The sequence below is a fragment of the Dreissena polymorpha genome, chromosome 4 (assembly GCF_020536995.1).
Source record: "Dreissena polymorpha isolate Duluth1 chromosome 4, UMN_Dpol_1.0, whole genome shotgun sequence".
Classification (NCBI taxonomy): domain Eukaryota; kingdom Metazoa; phylum Mollusca; class Bivalvia; order Myida; family Dreissenidae; genus Dreissena; species Dreissena polymorpha.
The window spans coordinates 72,271,356-72,289,638 of NC_068358.1; the positions used below are offsets into that span (position 1 = coordinate 72,271,356).

Genomic DNA, 18,283 nt, shown 5'->3' on the forward strand with positions numbered 1-18,283 from the left:
ATACAGCCTGACTGTCAGAGGCTCATCTGGAACAATACTTTACCCACATATATACAGCCTGACTGGCAGAGGCTCATCTTACTTACATACTTTACCCACATACATACAGCCTGACTGGCAGAGGCTCATCTGGAACAATACTTTACCCACATATATACAGCCTGACTGTCAGAGGCTCATCTGGAACAATACTTTACCCGCATACATACAGCCTGGTATTCCCAGAGCATGGCTCACGTTGAATAATAGTTTACTTGAAATAAATGAGTCGTGTTCTGAGAAAACTGGGCATAATGCATGTGCGTAAAGTGTTGTCCCAGATTAGCCTTTCCGCTTTTATAACATTTTTCCTTTAAATGAAGTCTCTTCTTAGCAAAAATCCAATTTAGGCAGAAAGAGTCGTCCCAGATTAGCCTGTGTGGACTGCACAGGCTAATCTGGGACAAAACTTTACGCACATGCATTATGACCAGTTTTCTCAGAACGCGACTCAAATGTATATTGCACAAAGCCATATAAGACAAACATAATACTGTCTGTAAGGCCTAGTAATTGTGTTTTCTAGTTACTTAAGTTGACACTTGTAATCTGGCTGATGAATATTCACAACAAAAGTAAGTCATGCTTGCTGAGGCATCACCATCATCTATCGTCAACATAAGTTAAGTAATCAAATGTGTCCCTGACATTTTCAATGACTTTGTTATTTTCTTCGTCATATTGTTACAGTTCACGAGGTGGTAGGGGAGAATTCCGGCCTGTCTGCTGGCCCATACCCTTGGGATCCAAAGAAGGTGAGACATGTGTAGTCTTAAATACTGGAGCTTTATTAGAATAAACAACATTCATATCATAAGCTGTATTAGACAAAGAAAACGCTAAAAAGAAAGAGCTGGCTCGGGTGACTTATTATGTGTTGTTTATTGTCATATGTTGTAAAGAAAATCTCCTGATAAAGTTCCTGATTGGGTCATAAAGTTTTGTTCAAAAGTCATTATTTGATTATCAGGACTTTTTCTCTCCATTTTAGACATATGACCTATACCAGATTAAATGGGATTTTTAACATCAATTTACTTCAAATTATTTTTGGATTTATTAGATTTGAATAATTATTGATAACATTGAAATACATGTATGGCAGAGCATTTTAATAAAAAATGTAGGAAAAATAAACATTACAACCTCAAAAGGCATCATTTTTTTGCTTACAGCTCTATTTCCAAACGTCTGAAGAAAAACCATTAATTTTGTTTTTTAGGACTGGTTTTGGCAAAGACAATGTAATGCCTTTTGGAATATGACTGATGAAGTCCTGAAAAATCAGCAAAAAAATCTCTGGATATGCCTTTTATGACTAGATGGATGCTGTCTAATATTACAAACCTTAACCTGTTTGTGTTAAACTTGGTTTGTTGTGTTGTATGTGGTTTATGTTATTAACCACTTTATTTCTTTAATAGACCATACAAAGACAATTTTTTTATTTAAAAGAAATTATTTAATAATAATGATTTAAGCGATACTAATTTTCTGACCATATTCAGTAAAAAAAAATTAACATGTGCCTTTTGAATTTGAAAAAATAGCGTGTAAAACATTAAAATTGGGAAAAATACAAAATTCAATAGAAACTTGTATTCTTGATGTGCTGATGTGTCAACTCAACAATTTTCACAGATATTGGGAATAAATAATTTGGCACATTGTTAAAATGCACTTGAAAATGTTCATATTAAAAGATAACATGCTACTAATTTACTATCCCCTGCCAAGTGCAGAGGGATCTAAAATTGGCGTTGTCAGTCCGTCTGTCCTACCGTCTGTCACAAAAATTAATTTTGGCGGGGGATTTCAATCCAATTAATTTGTGTGTTTTAAAATACTTGCTGTATACATGTTATATTATTCTCTGAGACATAGTGACTGGATTATGGAAGCAAACTAAATGACTTAAAGACACATTTTTATATGTCCGATTTAAAAAAATGGGACGTATTATAGTCTCACTTGGCGCGAGCGGCGTCCACAGCAGTGTCTGCTCTCTAATTCAAATAGTTTTCATCCGATCTTCACCAAACTTGGTCAGAAGTTTTATCTAGACAATATCTAGGTCAAGTTTGAATATGGGTTATGCCGGGTCAAAAACTAGGTCACAGGGTCACTTACAATGTAGTGCATTTAGCATGGTGTCCGCTCTCTAGTTGAAGTAGTTTTTATCCGATCTTCACCAAACTTGGTCAGAAGTTGTATCTGGACAATATCTAGGTCAAGTTCGAATATGAGTCATGCAGGGTCAAAAACTAGGTCACGGGGTCACTTGTATTTCAAGCATTTAGCATGGTGTCCCCTCTCTAATTGAAGTAGTTTTCATACAATCTTCACCAAATTTGGTCAGAAGTTGTGTCTAGACAATATCTAGGTCAAGTTCAAATATGGGTCATGCCAGGTCAAAAACTAGATCACTAGGTCACTTAGTGCATTTCAAGCATTTAGCATGGTTTCCGCTCTCTAATTGAAGTAGTTTTCATCTGATATTCAATAAATTTGGTCAGAAGTTGTTTCTAGATGATACACTGCAACGCCGATATATCGCGGACTGTTATATTGCGCTGTCCAATATATCGCGCTTTGGCTATGGCTCCCAAAAATCCGACGAGCATGATCACAAAATGACATGTTTTAATCTGAGAATTCGCTAACTTAAGCAAAAAACCGGTTCTAGCTAGTATTAACACCCTATATGTCGCGGCTTACTATGGCACGCAGTGAAGCGTGAAAAACAGTCGATAAGTGACAGTGTTGTGTACACACAGCTGGGGTTGTTTTTAACACTTAACAAATAACCAATTAGTGTCATTTCAAAGGTAATAATGGCAGTTTACTGGTATATAAATCGTTAAATTTCGGTACATGTCATGAATTTCTTTGTTCTGATAAAAGGCGCGCGAAAATTGGCATGGGTGTATTTATTTCTTAATAAAAGTTTCGTAGCGGGTACAACATTGAGATAAATTTATTTCCAATAAAAGTTTTGTTGTAAATTTCAACTAAAGTACCACGGTATCTCGCGAATTATGTGGCATTGTTATTTCCTCTTAATAAAATATAATTCAAACACGCTGTATCGTTACCATTACGCTGTTTCAGTTCCTTCATTAGGACTATTTATAAGCGTAAATTCGAATATATGCGCAATTATATTTTGTACGTTTTTTTTTACGGCAAGAATTCTTGTTTTGAACTGTTTCGCTAGCGATCGTACATGAAAATGAAAAATATAATTTACATTTTGGTTTTTATGATAAATAAAGATACATATGTAGTTATGAAAAATGTTTATTGTAGAATTGGTTTGCAATTATCACTATGAAAATATGTAGTAGCACCGTATATAAAATGAAAACATTGGGGAAATTTGACAAATTAACCGCAATACATTTTAGTTAGACATTTCTCGAGTTATATCGCGCGCCGGATATATCGCTCTAGCGATCTTTGGACCCCAACAACCGCGATATATCGGCGTTGCAGTGTATGTAGGTCAAGTTCAAATATGGGTCATGGTAAAGTTATCAAGTTGTCCAAAACCTTCAAACGGGCGTATCTTGTGACAGTTTGGCACTCTTGTTCTATTCTTCTGACCTAAAAATGTAAGTTTTGATAAGTTAACCTTTCAGTATCTTCTATTTCAGTTCCATGCTTCTTAAATTAACTGTATTGCGTGTCAAATACAATGAAGCAGCATATGCGTATGAATCTGATTATACACAGATCCACTAACATATAAATCAAATAATATTTTTCTATTTCTATTTTTGAATGACAATCTTGTAAAAAAAATTAGTTTGCAAGTAGATTGAACTCTACTTTGCAAACACTGATTTCCATGACATACATTCACTCTGTAGATTTATAAAAAATATTTGTAGTTAATGGACACATGCATTTCATTAATCCCTACTTACTTTATGATGTCAGTTGATTCAACTGTTACTGTCATTTTCAACAAGATTTTTTTTTCTAAATTGTCCGCTATCTTGGAATGCCGTATGCAACAGGGATGTCAAAAAAACAACATGAAATCATATATGTCCTACTACATTCGCAAAACCAATTGTTAACACTGATGTTGCTGGGCGACAGATTGAGATTCTCTTTTAGCTATCGTTTTATGGAATTATCGCTGTATAAAAGTTCTAAATTAAATGGTATTGAGTTAATTTGAAAAGTTTGGCTTCTGGGGGAAATTTTTGTGACATTAATGGTTAAAAAATGTAACTTTGCTTTTGGGAAACAGCAAAATATCAGGGGCTATTTAAAGTCAAAAAGGTACTGTTTTTATCCCCCTTCAAAAAGTGTGGGGTAAATGCTGCATACCATTCCATCAATTAGTAGGCCTGTGAGTCTGCAGGTCGGCCAGTCCGTAGGCCATTCGTTTTCGCGTTACATCTAGTGAATGTTCTGACCTAAATCAATGCAAATTGGTATAATAGTTCCATAATTATTAAATAGTTTATGGTACTGGCAACAATAAAATATGTTCAAAACTTAAATTTAATCCTCTGTACAAACATCTCTTGTTGAATTTAAATTTTAGATGGATGAATTTGATGATTTTCACCAAAATTATCAGGTTAGTTGAACACTTTCAGATTTTGCCCTTGGGTGTTATCCTTACTGTATTGAACTTCTTCTGTTGTTTTATTTTAGCTCTGTTGATCTTAAAGAAAAATAATTTAGAAAAAATTGTATACAATGTTATTTAACTCCTTCACATCAGATCAATTCTCTTAAAATGTATTTTTACCCATAACAAACCAGTATAAACGAAGGAAAAAATTGAATTTATCTGTATGGTTGTAAGGTTTATGGAAGTTTCCAATTTATTATAACAACTTGATAAGTCACATCTTTGCTTGAGGTAATAATGTCTTCATTTGCTTACATTAATTTTTTACAAACCGTCTATCTTCTATATTTATTTAAGTGTTCTCTAACTTTATTACGTTATGTTTTATTTGTACTTAGTTAAATTATATAAGAAGCACTACATTTCAATAAACATTCATATGTTGAGATATCAAGAGTACTATAAATAAGTTTACTGTATTTGACATTTTACTGCTTCTATCTGATAAATATTTTTATTACCAAGCAGAGCACTGTTAAAGCCATTCTTATATCACTATGTTAAAGTGAAAGATACACTTGATTATGTTTTCCCAATCTGTTTTCAGCTACAGCAGAGACCGAAGTCATGTGAAGTGCCAAATATAAAGTGAGTTGAGTCCAAAATAAAAACAATTTAGTATTGGTTAATGATTTTTAGCGAGGCTGTTTTCGGAGAAAACCTGAGCTATTGTCATAGCCAGCTCGTCGTCCGCCGTCGCCGTCCGACGTCCGCCGTAGGCGTCGTGCTAATACCATGACATTGGCCATAACTTTTTAAATATTGAAGATAGCACCTTGATATTTGGCATGCATGTGTATCTCATGGAGCTGCTCATTTTGAGTGGTAAAATTTCAAGGTGAACATCATCCTACAAGGTCTAGGGTCGAAAAAACAAAGTCAAGGGAAGTAATGAGCTTTAAATGGACATAGTTATCTGACCTGCCCACGTATATATTTTTGTTAAATATATCAAAGCGGCGCAGTAGGCGGCATTGTGTTTCTGACAAACACATTGTGGTAAAAGGTCAAGGTCATCCTTTACGGTCTACGGTAAAAAGTACAAATTTAAGGGAAGTTATAAGCTTTACAAAGGGAGAAAATTATTCAACATTGAACTTAGCCACTTTATATATTTGGCATGCATGTGTATCTCATGGAGATGCACATTTCGAGTGGTCAATAACAGTCACGGTAGTGGCTTTTAATTATTTGCTTCTAAAAATAGAGATTAGTTAGAGACAATTACTTTCAAGGGAAGTATTTTATATAATTATAAATCTCATATTATATATTTCCTTACCAAGAATTTAAGTTCTTTTCACAGTTACTGTACAGATTTTTATTTTTATTAACCAGGTTTTTAACCAGGTTTTCCGAAGGAAAAAACTGGTTATTAGATTGGCGAATGCGGGCGAGCTGGCTGGCGGGCGGGCAGAACAAGCTTGTCCGGGCCATAACTTTGTCGTTCATTGTGAGATTTTAAAATCATTTGGCACATTTGTTAACCATCATTAGACGGTGTGTCGCGCGAAAAAATTACGTCAAAATCTCCAAGGTCAAGGTCACACTTTGAGTTCAAAGGTAAAAAATAGCCATAAATGAGCTTGTCTGGGCTATAACTATGTCATTCATTATGAGATTTTAAAATCATTTGGCACATTTGTTCACCATCATGGGACGGTGTGTCGCACGAAAGAATCACGTCAATATCTCCAATGTCAAGGTCGCCACGACTAAAAATAGATTTATTTTAAAACAAACTTACAAAGGGGGTTAATTTTGTTTGTTCATTTCAAAAGTTCAGTTTGAGTTGTCTCCCTTTATCAGATTTTTTTTCACAATGAAAACCTGGTTTTGTGACAATTTTGTCCCTTGTTATTATTTATAACTCAAATGATTGATTTGTCAAAGCTTTTTAACCAGGTTTTCCGAAGGAAAAAACTGGTTATTAGATTGGCGAATGCGGGCGGGCTGGCTGGCGGGCTGGCTGGCGGGCTGGCGGAACAAGCTTGTCCGGGCCATAACTATGTCGTTCATTGTCAGATTTTAAAATCATTTGGCACATTTGTTCACCATCATTGGACGGTGTGTCGCGCGAAATAATTACGTCGATATCTCCAAGGTCAAGGTCACACATTGAGTTCAAAGGTCAAAAATGGCCTTAAATGAGCTTGTCCTGGCCATAACTATGTCATTCATTGTGAGATTTTAAAATCATTTGGCACATTTGTTCACCATCATGGTACGGTGTGTCGCACGAAAGAATCACGTCAATATCTCCAATGTCAAGGTCGCCACGACTAAAAATAGATTTTTTTTTTTTTAAACAAACTTACAAAGGGGGTTAATTTTGTTTGTTCATTTCAAAAGTTCAGTTTGAGTTTTCTCCCTTTATCAGATTTTTTTTTCACAATGAAAACCTGGTTTTGTGACAATTTTGTCCCTTGTTTTTTTAATGATATAATTATAATTTCTTTGATGTTCAATACATACCTGTGGACTCATGTCCATAGTTACATGATCAACTCTGGCTATGATCTCTAATAAACCACAGGCCCCCCCCCCCCCCCCCCTCGGTTGGATTGGACAAAATTCAAGGGAAGTAATAAGCTTTAAAGGGAGATGATTTCTATACCTGCCAAATGATAAATAGCAATTTTATTTCAAAGCGGAGCAAAAGGGGGCATTGTGTTTCTGATGAACACATCTCTTGATATAATTAGCATTTCTTACCTGTTCTATTTTGTGAATGCTAGTTTTCAATAAATACCAGTGAACTTATGTCCATACATACATGATGAACTCTGGCTATGATCTCTTTGATAAACCACAGGCCTTGGTTGTCAGTGATGTCTGACTTGGTCATTTTTGACTGTCTACAGTGACCTCTAAAAAAATAAATTCTGACAAGCTTTCGCAGCCGAGCGTGGTACCTGTTTTGCGGTGCTCTTGTTATGATGTATGTGACCATCTGTTAATTCTAATTACATTTCTAGTTCAAAATTCTATGTTCAAAATTACTAAAATACTAACAAATAATACAAATACAATTTATTTTAAGCATATGTATAAGGGATTCTGATTATTTTACTATGTTTTTGCAGATCAAAAGTAGGTCTGGTTTCAACTTGATGTAGATTCTATTTAATCAAATATGTTTTGAGTTGACTGCAAATGAAAGATAATAACCTTATAAAACAATAATACTGTTCAACAAAGAATTTATTGGTGGAAAGCACATCCAATACAGTAAAATATTGGATGGTCACGTGGAAGGAATGACGACACTCAATCTGAGGATATATACAGGGGTGTGATTTTTCCACGGATCCGCGGATTTCCGCAGATCGGGTTGTCCCGGGGGTCTCTTCTGAGATTCGCGTAAATTCGTTTAAAAAAATATGGGGTAGAGGGGGTACCACCGATTGCTCGGATGTTTTACATAAGCGGCCCGAAATATCCGCGGCCCGCGAAATCTCTTCGCATTTTACTTTGGTAGATTTTGCCTAAGCATTTTTAAAGTGAGCGATATAATTGGCTGTCGTTTCCCAATCTTCCAATTAAAATCGGTTTCTTAAAATGTGTTTGGTATTTCTAAGCTGATTTGTTTGCAAATGGCGCCGTTGTGAAGCGAAAATTAAGATTATTGAAATGACAAATAGCAATCGAATTAACGACTGACATCATATAGTTTGATAGGAATAATGAAATGTGTTTGCCAACGAAAAACACAACGTTTTAGATACTAACAACACATAATTATTTTGTTTAGAAATGTGTGTAGTGAATTTGTGTCATGGAAACCAGTGTTTGCAAATTGGAGATCAGTCTACTCGCGAAGTAAAACAATTTAGAAGAGTATCGTTCGAACATGGAAATAGACAAACATGATTTGATTTATATATAATAAGAAATATCACAACAGGCAAACTTAACATATGAGTCTAGCTCTGCAAATACATGGCTTAATGCATATGCATTAAGTGTCGTCCCAGATAACTTTAGCCTGTGCAGTCCACGCAGGCTAATAAGGGACAACACTTCCCTCTTGACTTCATTTTCGGTAAGATAGACTTCTTTTAAACGAAAATCAAAATGGAAAGTGTGGTCCCTGTTAAGCTTGAATGACCTGCACGAGCTGAGCTGGTACGCCACGATGCTCAGGCATTAAGCCTTGTATTACCACAGCGAGACGCGAGTGCTGTATCTGGCATATATTGTTTCAGCATCTACCCATCAGCTGAGCAGGAGCTGCAGGTTCACATCCCCATCAGTAGCAATACTGGCTCCCTTCCTGACCTGACCAACATACAGTTCCCTTCGCCTCTACAGACACCTCTTGACTTGGAGGAACAGGTGCGAGCTTACTGTGACTCTTTTTGAGCTGCTAAAAATATCTCTCCTTACTTCATACTTCAGAACATCTTGCGTTTATTTCAAATGTGTGTGCCTTAAGTTAAAAGTTAGCAAGATAAAAAGCAAAACTTGTACAGTAGACTCTGCCAATACCGGACTCTGAATACCGGAACTCTCCCGATTCCCAACGGTCAGGCCAGTCCCGTATTTACTCCTTTTATTTCTTTGTTAAAAAATGTTGAATAAACCGAACTTTCTCAAAACGGGAAACCGAACGGATATCTCCGTGAATTTGGTTATTTTCAACATAAAATACATTGAGTACACCGGACTGTTCAAATTCTCAAGATGCCAGAGGCGTTAAAATTACAATACCTAGACAGCACAGCGCGTGCGGTGTCACACATTTTGTTCGCTCAATTTTCGATAATCGGATTAAACATACCATAAATGTGTCAAGTCGTTACCGCGATAAAGATTACATAATGTAAAACAAACTGTGAATTGCTAGAATAGACATGCGGTAACACCAAAAAGTGATTGACTCGATCGTTTTATTGAGCTTATGATAAACAACTTAATTACAAAATTAATGCATGCCGTTGCGACGATCACTTTCTTGTGATCTTCTTCGGTAGTTTAAAAGATTTTATAGCCATGTTTTTAACGCTTAAATGGTTGTTTGTTTGTCAGATAAAACCATAAGAAATATGATCGTTAAATATCCATCCATCTGTCTGCAAATTCATTCATTGCCTTTTCTTAATTTCAAACGCATCTTCAGCATATATAGTCTCAAATCTACAAGTCTTCTCAAATCTAAAATGTCGCAGCCTCCAGCTAAACACAGACCCGTAGAGCTTACGTTAGAGGAGAAGATTTAGCTGATAACGGAATCAACTTCTCAACCAAAACCATCTTTGAAGGCTTTCGACGAGTGTGTGTGTGTGTGTGTGTGTGTGTATGTTTTGTGAAATGTGTTATATCTTGAATAATAAATCGTGTGTCCACAACAATAGTATTTTTGTAGTTATTCGTCAAAATTGTCTATGAGGTTTAATTAATTCAGAGCTATATATAGCGAACTCGAACATGACTCACTCGCCTATATGACAAATGTCACATACGTACATGTATAAAGCACCACACTCACTTTAGGATTAATCAAAACAAGTGGGTATGGAATGTTTTTTGCTTTTAATCGAATAAAAACACATTTTTTGAAGAATGCTTTAAACATAAACATTACATGAGTACAGTTATCACATGGTACATGTAAATGTATATGGTTTGTTTGTTTCTTATATGATGTTGTACACAATGTACAAAATGTATATTTCGGCAATATGCGTACTCTTGGTAAACCGGAACTCTCTGAAAACCAGACGATCAGGCCGGTCCCCAGACCGTCCGGCTTACAGAGTGTCTACTGTAGTAGTTATATATTGTAGTCGTACTTATGAAAACTGCTAATAATTTTTGATAAAAAAGCTGATAATTCATAAATGAATAATTGCATTTAGAAAGCAGTATACATACTCGAGTAGCATTTGACAGACGGCACTCATAACACTCCTGTAAGCATAAGGCTTTGTACACAAACATACCATATTGAAAATAGGTTTTAAACTAAAACTGACAACTGTGCTTGATGCACCCACAATTCAATTCCAGCAAGCGAACTACGCTAACAGCGTGGCTAACCTATCGCCAACAAGTGCTCACCACATGACAATGGGGCCGCCCACTCACCACAATGGATCTCCCTCCCAGTCACCTGGCTCCCAGCGACGCAGGATGAACCACAGTGGACCCAGTCCTCTCGTGCTGCAGCAGAACGGGAACCAGTCAATGAGGGTGCCCCTGTCTCCACCGGTATGTAGACTGGTGCTGTTGTGAATTTGAATCTTGCTCTGTGTAAACACGGCTTAGTTATCCCCGCCATAGGCGGAGGGATATTGTTTTAGCGTTGTCCGTCCGTCCGGAGCCATATCTTGAAAGTATCTTTTTGGCGGATTTCATTGAAACTTGGTATGAGTATATATATGGATAAGAGAATGATGCACGCCAAATGGCATTGTAAACCATCTGTTAATAACTGAGTTATGGCCCTTTGTATATTTAAAAAATGCTTTTTTTGTGTGTCCGGAGCAATATCTTGAAAATGCTTTGGCGAATTTCATTGAAACTTGGTATGGTTATGTCCATCAATAAGAGGATGATGCACGTCAAATGGCATTGTACACCATCTGTTAATAACTGAGTTATGGCCCTTTGTATCATGAACAAATGCTTTTTTGAGTGTCAATTATAACACTTACGTGTCCAGAAGCATATTGGCAGGTGATATCAATTCAACGAATTTGCTTAGTTGTACATTTGAGCCTTGCACTGAGTAAACAGGGCTAAGTTGTACATTTGAGCCTTGCACTGAGTAAACAGGGCTTAGTTGTACATTTGAGCCTTGCACTGAGTAAACAGGGCTTAGTTGTACATTTGAGCCTTGCACTGAGTAAACAGGGCTTAGTTGTACATTTGAGCCTTGCAAGGATGTGGAACTTGTATAACTGACTTGCCTGGCCCAGGATATTTTACTGTCGGACAAGTATTATTGTGTGTTATGCTTCAGCATTAACAAGTACAATTTTATGGTCAAATTAGTGTTGAAGGTGTTATTATCATAATAACAATATCAATTTGCAATATATCTATCACTCCATGAGTTCATTTATGTACTTGTAATTTATTTCTGACCAGGTTGTGAGCCCAACAAATAAAGAAGTAAGGACATACCATTGATGTTGTTGTTAATAGTATAGTCGTTATGCTTGTTATTGTTCAGTTGTAGAATATCCCTTGTATGAGTCCAGATTAAGTCATGAAATGATATGTTTATTTTTGGGTTGAAGCCCTTAGCCCTCTTTGTGAGTTATTTTACATTAGTCAATAGTGATAGATACTTTTCATTTTCTGGCTCATACTTTTCATTTTCTGGCTCACCTTATTGGTGGTCTGCAGTTGTCATCAATTTACTTTAAAGGACTTCTCTGAAACTGCGTGACAGATTTTACCATTATATTTCTCAGATGGTCATTAAGCAATTTGTTCAAAACATGTGAGTATCTTAAAAACACTGTTTTTAATTGCAACCAAAAACTTACTTTAAAGTTTGTAAAGAAATTTCATTCAAAGGCACTCGCTGGATTTCACAATTTTATTTCACACAAATGTGTATTTCTCCAAAAGCAAACACAAATCCTCTATTTGATGGCTTCAGTAGTGCATGCGTTGCCTTACCAAAGATTAATATTCTATAATTATCAGTAGAGTGTAGGCGATAAGTTGAAACAATCTTTGCATTTTCTTCAGTTGTATTTAAACCCGAGTGTTGCAAATCATAATTTTCTGTGTTTCACATAGTTTTTTTGTATAGAGTGCATGCAACTTCAGTGGTTCATACTGAATATGGCTTTTATCATAGATTCCTGGACATATGCTAAAGACCTGATTTCAACTTTACACCCCTGCTTGTATTATAGTTTTCCTTGATTTGAACTTAAAAACTTGCCTTTAAACAGTGACTCACTCATTAGGCTTTGAGTAATTACATAGTACAGTCGACTCTCGTTATCTCGAAGTCGGCGGGAACATGAAAAAATATCGAGATAACGAGAGTTCGAGATAACCGATAAGGCGTTTTCAAAGAAAAAAATGAGACGAAATTTTACCTTGTTTTTAACATCTATATACCTGCTAAGTGGTCTAGCTAAAGTCGTCACCGTGTGGCATAATACTCTCTACTACCCTATATATACGCGTTTTTACGAGGAACGACTAAATTTGCTATTTAAATGCTTAAAATGACATTTTAAGTGTTACTACATTGCATAAACACATGCGGTTATTATTTTCTAAACTGTCGAGTAAAAATCTGGTAATGTTGCTATTTAAAGTTATGATGCAATTGGCGTCCAATCAAGACGGGGGTTTTTCATCTGAACATGCGTAAATCACGTTCCGGAATACTGAACTGAACATGTACATTTTGTAGTTTAAATTGCAAAGTTCAATCGATTATAAGTACAGGATAAAATAAAACCACAGGTTATAAAGTGACAGGCCTACTCAAGTGTTAATGGCAAACGACATTACACACGTGTGATCATTGATGCAATTAACGGATCAATAGTCTACCGCACAGTATCAGGAGCAGCTGGGCGAAGCGGGACGTTGAAGTATCAAAGACAAAATTTTCTCACCTTTCCAGACACTGGGACAGTTATTCGCACTTCGAGATAAACCACAGCAAATACATGTAAAATCGGGACTCGGGGCAACTTTTTATATCGAGATTATCGAATTATTCGACATAACGAAACTCGAGATATGCGATGTTTATTAATATAGATAAAAAAGGAAAAAAAGTTGGGACATTGAGCTTACTTCGACATATCGAGAAAATCGAGATATCCGATGTCGAGATAACGAGAGTCGACTGTAATATAGAGCATCTTTGAATGATTTAATGTTCGGTTTCATTTATGATTAAAGTCATCACATTTATTTCTTTATGTTCTATTTATCAGAATCTTATTTAGTTGCTTTGAATTTTAAAGCGTGGAAGACGGACTGTTTATGTAAGTGACTAAAAATCTTTGCTTTGGATTGGGTTACATGCTTCGTTGGGGCTCCTGATATGCATGGCTGGCAGGGTGTCAGTGTTTATGTATTGTCATGTTGGGGCTCCTGATATGCATGGCTGGCAGGGTGTCAGTGTTTATGTATTGTCATGCTGGGTTTGTGAATGAAGAATGTGATGTCAGTTAGAAAGATTTCCATTGAAGGAAGCATGTTAAGAATATATGTGTGTGGAAATGGGAAACCTATCGAAGAAAGGAAATCAAAATGGTACTGTGTATCCAGCAATAATAATATAAAAGCATCTCATAGTAGATAAATATGTATTTCCAATTTGTTGCTGATGCAACATTGTAACCCATGGTGTAAAAGCAGTACACAGAAATGGCAAAAGTCAGTCATAATATACAGGCCAGACTTTCTTATAAAGAGGAAATTGTACAAACCAGTTGTAAATTTCACCGGCCTCATTTTATTTTTATTTTGTACTCTACACATCTCTTGCCTGAATAAGGCAATTAATTTTTTCCATATTTTAGTTAAAACCAGTAGACTCAGTTAGTCAGTATGTAAGATTTTTATTATAAATGTGAAACAGTTAAATTCTTTTGTGTAATATTTACACAGAAGTAAAATGCAGAAATTGTTTGCTTTTACTTTTGAAAGTTTCTTTTCTCTCGTTAATTTTGACTGAAATATTATCATAGCAAAAAACGAAATAAATCATATAATTGCGATCATTTTGAATATGGGCCATGCTCTGTGAAAAGGGGATTCAATGCATTTGCATGTGTCCTCCCAGGTTAGCCTGTGCAGTCCTGTGCACGGGCCGTATTTCAGTAGCTTCTTAAGTTAAAAAATAACTTAAGTTGAAATATTGTGCAATATTTTTTCTTATCTCTGCCATTTTTTCTTTAAATATAAGATTTCACTTAAGTTAAATTCTGGTAGCTTCATAAACTTAATAAATTTCTTTACTCTGTGTATTTTTGCTTATATATTTAAAATTAAGTTAACTTCCTTTAACTCTTAAAGGAATTTCTTAAAGAGAAATACTAAGCGCCTCATGTTTTATTTTTTACATTTCAAATTTAACTTAAGAAATTTATTTAAGAAATTTCTTGAGTGAAAACGTAAGAAGCTACTGGAATACGGCCCCAGACTGCACATGCATTAATCCCCCTTTTCACAGAGCAAGGCTCATATTTTTTTACTCCAATAAAATGTAGACAGTTAGAGATTGAATGCAAGATCAAAATAATGTTCAGAGGACGCTCATTTGCATACACTTTCGAATTGGCTGTCTGGTCAAGTTGACTTCAGGAATCACTCTAGGAATTTACCAATATTGCATTAATTTACTGACAGTTGTTACAAATGATGACAAAAATGATCTGATTATGTCTGAAAATCATGGGAATCAGTAGTTTCAAAATAATGCTGTTGTAAAAACTGCAACAAAATCTGTTGGCCTTTTGAAATTTTTGTTGGCAATGTCAGACAGGCTGACGATCTTTTGCCATGTCTGATAGTTCAACATTTTTAGTCCCCTACCGGTTTCACCGGAGGGGACTTATGGTTTGCGCTCCGTCTGTCTGTCCGTCCGTCCGTCACACTTTTCTGGATCCTGAGATAACTTTGAAAGTTCTTAATATTTTTTCATGAAACTTGGAACATAAATAGATGGCAATATGGACATTATGCACGTCATTTCATTTTGTTCCTACGTCAAAAATTTTGGTTGCTATGGCAACAAATAGACTAGAAATACTGCTGAAAATGGTGGTTTTCTGGATCCTGCGTTAACTTTAAAAGTTCTTAATATTTTTTCATGAAACTTGGAACATGGATAGTTGGCAATATGGACATTATGCACGTCATTTCATTTTGTTCCTACGTCAAAAATTCTGGTTGCTATGGCAACAAATAAAAAAATATTCTGACAATGGTGGAATTTCTGACAATGGTGGAGCCGGTAGGGGACTTTTATTGCTTGGCAATAGTCTTGTTTATACATCATATTGACATAGACAATATGCTGGAATAATAATGTAGTCCATGTGCAGCCGTAGTTTCTGTGCCAGAAGTAAGATAACCCTTTCCCACTCAGACGCACAGTAAAAATGGCTTGAAGGCTCTATAAAGGTGAGAAATTAAATTATTATGCATATAAACTGGTCTAATTTTTACCGGATTTCAGTTTCCTGTGCATAAAAAATGCTCATTACACAGCTTAAGTGCAACGTTGTCAAGACTTATGGAAGATATACCCGTTTCATAATTGGTAGAAATGTTTACAACTTTGCAACTAACGTGATGTGTAGCCTCAAAGCGTTTACGTATGCTAAAAATAGCTGAACAAAAATTTAATTTTAATTCTGTTTTAAACAATTTTTTACCAGCAAAAAGTTACTTATTAGATCACTACAAACGTTTTAACCATTTAGAAGAGACCAACTTTGTGAGTGATACCGGAAAACGTTGAAAATCAACGATATATTTTTGGTGACCTGAGTGACTTTCACTTTCTGAGTAAACAGCGATGTAAATAAACTGATTGTTTGCAAACACAATTGACTTGGAGGACACTATATTTTGAGCTTAAATCAAAATTGCATTGCTTATTTTTGTCTGGTAATGTCTAATTGCATATACGTATTGTTTTTTGATAACCTTTATAAATAAAATATGAAAAGCAATAATTAAAAATCGGTAAATAATTACAGATCGTATAACCTTTATAGAGCCTTTAAGGCAACCAGCATTAAACTGCAAGTGACTCCTAGTCTGTTGAGGTTTCATGTAGTTTGCTGCTCATCAGGGTCTTTGGGTTTGGAATGGCGGCTTTGAAACTTGAATCTAGTATGTGAAGTCTTAAATTTTATAGCGCTGGAACCGAATTGTGAAGGCCTTTGCAAACAGTTTGGATCCAGATGAGACGCCACAGAACGTGGCGTCTCATCAGGATCCAAACTGTTCGCTATTCTTATAGTTTTCTTCGAAAAAAAAATCAGAGAAAATGCTAATTTTAGAAATTCAGCAGAGGACCTTTTAGCAGACGATAAATTTCCCAGCATGCAAAGGGTTAAATTTTATTTTCTAAGGGACTACAAATGTATCAAAGTGCATATCTGAGTGGTAAAGGGTTGAACATTAATGTGGAAGCTATAGGCTTATCAGCCATACATGTAATTGTACATCCCCGTCCATTGTGCTCACTGAAACCAAATGCAACACGGAACATTTTGTAATGGTTATGGAAGTGACTTTTAATATACCATAGTTTTTCCAGGTTCCCTTTATTGAACTACTCATTTGTTTTATTAGTTTGCCTATTGTGTTAGTACCTGTATATTGTACATTATTGTTATAAGCCATTTAGTTGTATCTCTTGGTATAGAACATGGTTTTGACATACTCCCATTTTTGGTCCTTTCAAACAAACTTTTTTCAATAACATGTTTTTGTGACAAATGAAACCCAGACCATATCAGATAAATGTTTGTTTTTAGCACACCTGAGCACAACATTATTATTTTAAGCAATTGGGATACCTTGATGTCCGTCGTCTGAGTGTTGGTACCTCCATTTTTTTTATGCCCACTTTCGACGAAAAGGGGGTATATAGTTTTTGCACTGTCCGTCTGTAAGTCTGTCAGTCTGTCTGTCTGTCACACTTTTCATGTCCGCTCTCTATTTCAAATACTTTTCAACCGATCTTTACCAAACTTGGTTTGAAGTTGTATCTAGACAATATCTAGATCAAGTTCGAGTATGGGTCATGCCGGGTCAAAAACTAGGTCACAGGGTCACTTAGTGCATTTCAAGGATTTAGCATGGTCAAATGCTCATAACTTCTATCAAAGCATTTATAGGGGGCATCTGTCATGGTATGGTGACAGCTCTTGTTGTCTCAAACTACTGAATTGCTTGGCATATTTTTTACAAAACTACGAATGTTTAATGGGTGGTGTTCTATGAAAATTGTTCAAATCACTCCAGCCTGTTGAATATGGTGCCAAATGTCTAGAGGTCCTGTTCAAAGATTTTTTAAACCATGTCCTTGGTTTGAAAACTTACAATGTCCCAGGGGTCACATTTATAATATATACATAAAACAAAATAAATTCCAAAATCTGAAAACAAGAAGGCCTTAAAGTTTTATATTTACTAATAACGTCTGATAGTGGGCTTAGACAAAGTTGCAATTTTTTTATGTCTATTTATTTTCATAGAGTTGTGCCTACTTAAAAGTTATTTTTATTTGTACATTTTAATTTATATAAACATTACTGATATTGGGTGTAGCGTTGTCAAGTATGTTATTTATTAACAATTGGAAGAGCAATATTAATTATTACTTATATGTTAATACCTAACCTTTAAATATCAATTCCTACAATTACACCCCACTTGACGAACAATTACTACCGGTACTCATTTCATAACTAGTAATAATGCTTCTTTTAAGAAAATAATATAGGTAGTTCTTTCAAAATAATGTTCTATACTGTGAGATACAAACAATTTAACAAATCCTGTACAGTCTTGCAAAGCTGTAAATTTGTACTGGAGTCAGTGCATGTAAATGTGAGGTCATATAATTTTATTTTT

The 18,283-nt window shown here is 35.4% G+C and overlaps 1 protein-coding gene across 6 annotated transcripts in view; it reads left to right on the forward strand.

Annotated features, from left to right (window-relative positions):
* Positions 1–18,283, forward strand: part of LOC127876217 (CREB-regulated transcription coactivator 1-like) — a 54,287-nt gene that overhangs the window by 18,874 nt on the left and 17,130 nt on the right. For 4 of the 6 annotated variants that reach the window (XM_052421265.1, XM_052421267.1, XM_052421266.1 and 1 more), the window contains 6 exons: positions 730–794; positions 4,601–4,636; positions 5,241–5,281; positions 8,902–9,031; positions 10,706–10,906; positions 13,648–13,668. In XM_052421265.1, the coding sequence (XP_052277225.1) occupies positions 730–794; positions 4,601–4,636; positions 5,241–5,281; positions 8,902–9,031; positions 10,706–10,906; positions 13,648–13,668 (494 nt within the window). The remainder of the gene's footprint in view (positions 1–729; positions 795–4,600; positions 4,637–5,240; positions 5,282–8,901; positions 9,032–10,705; positions 10,907–13,647; positions 13,669–18,283) is intronic. The other 2 variants (XM_052421268.1, XM_052421269.1) reach the window with 2 other exon arrangements.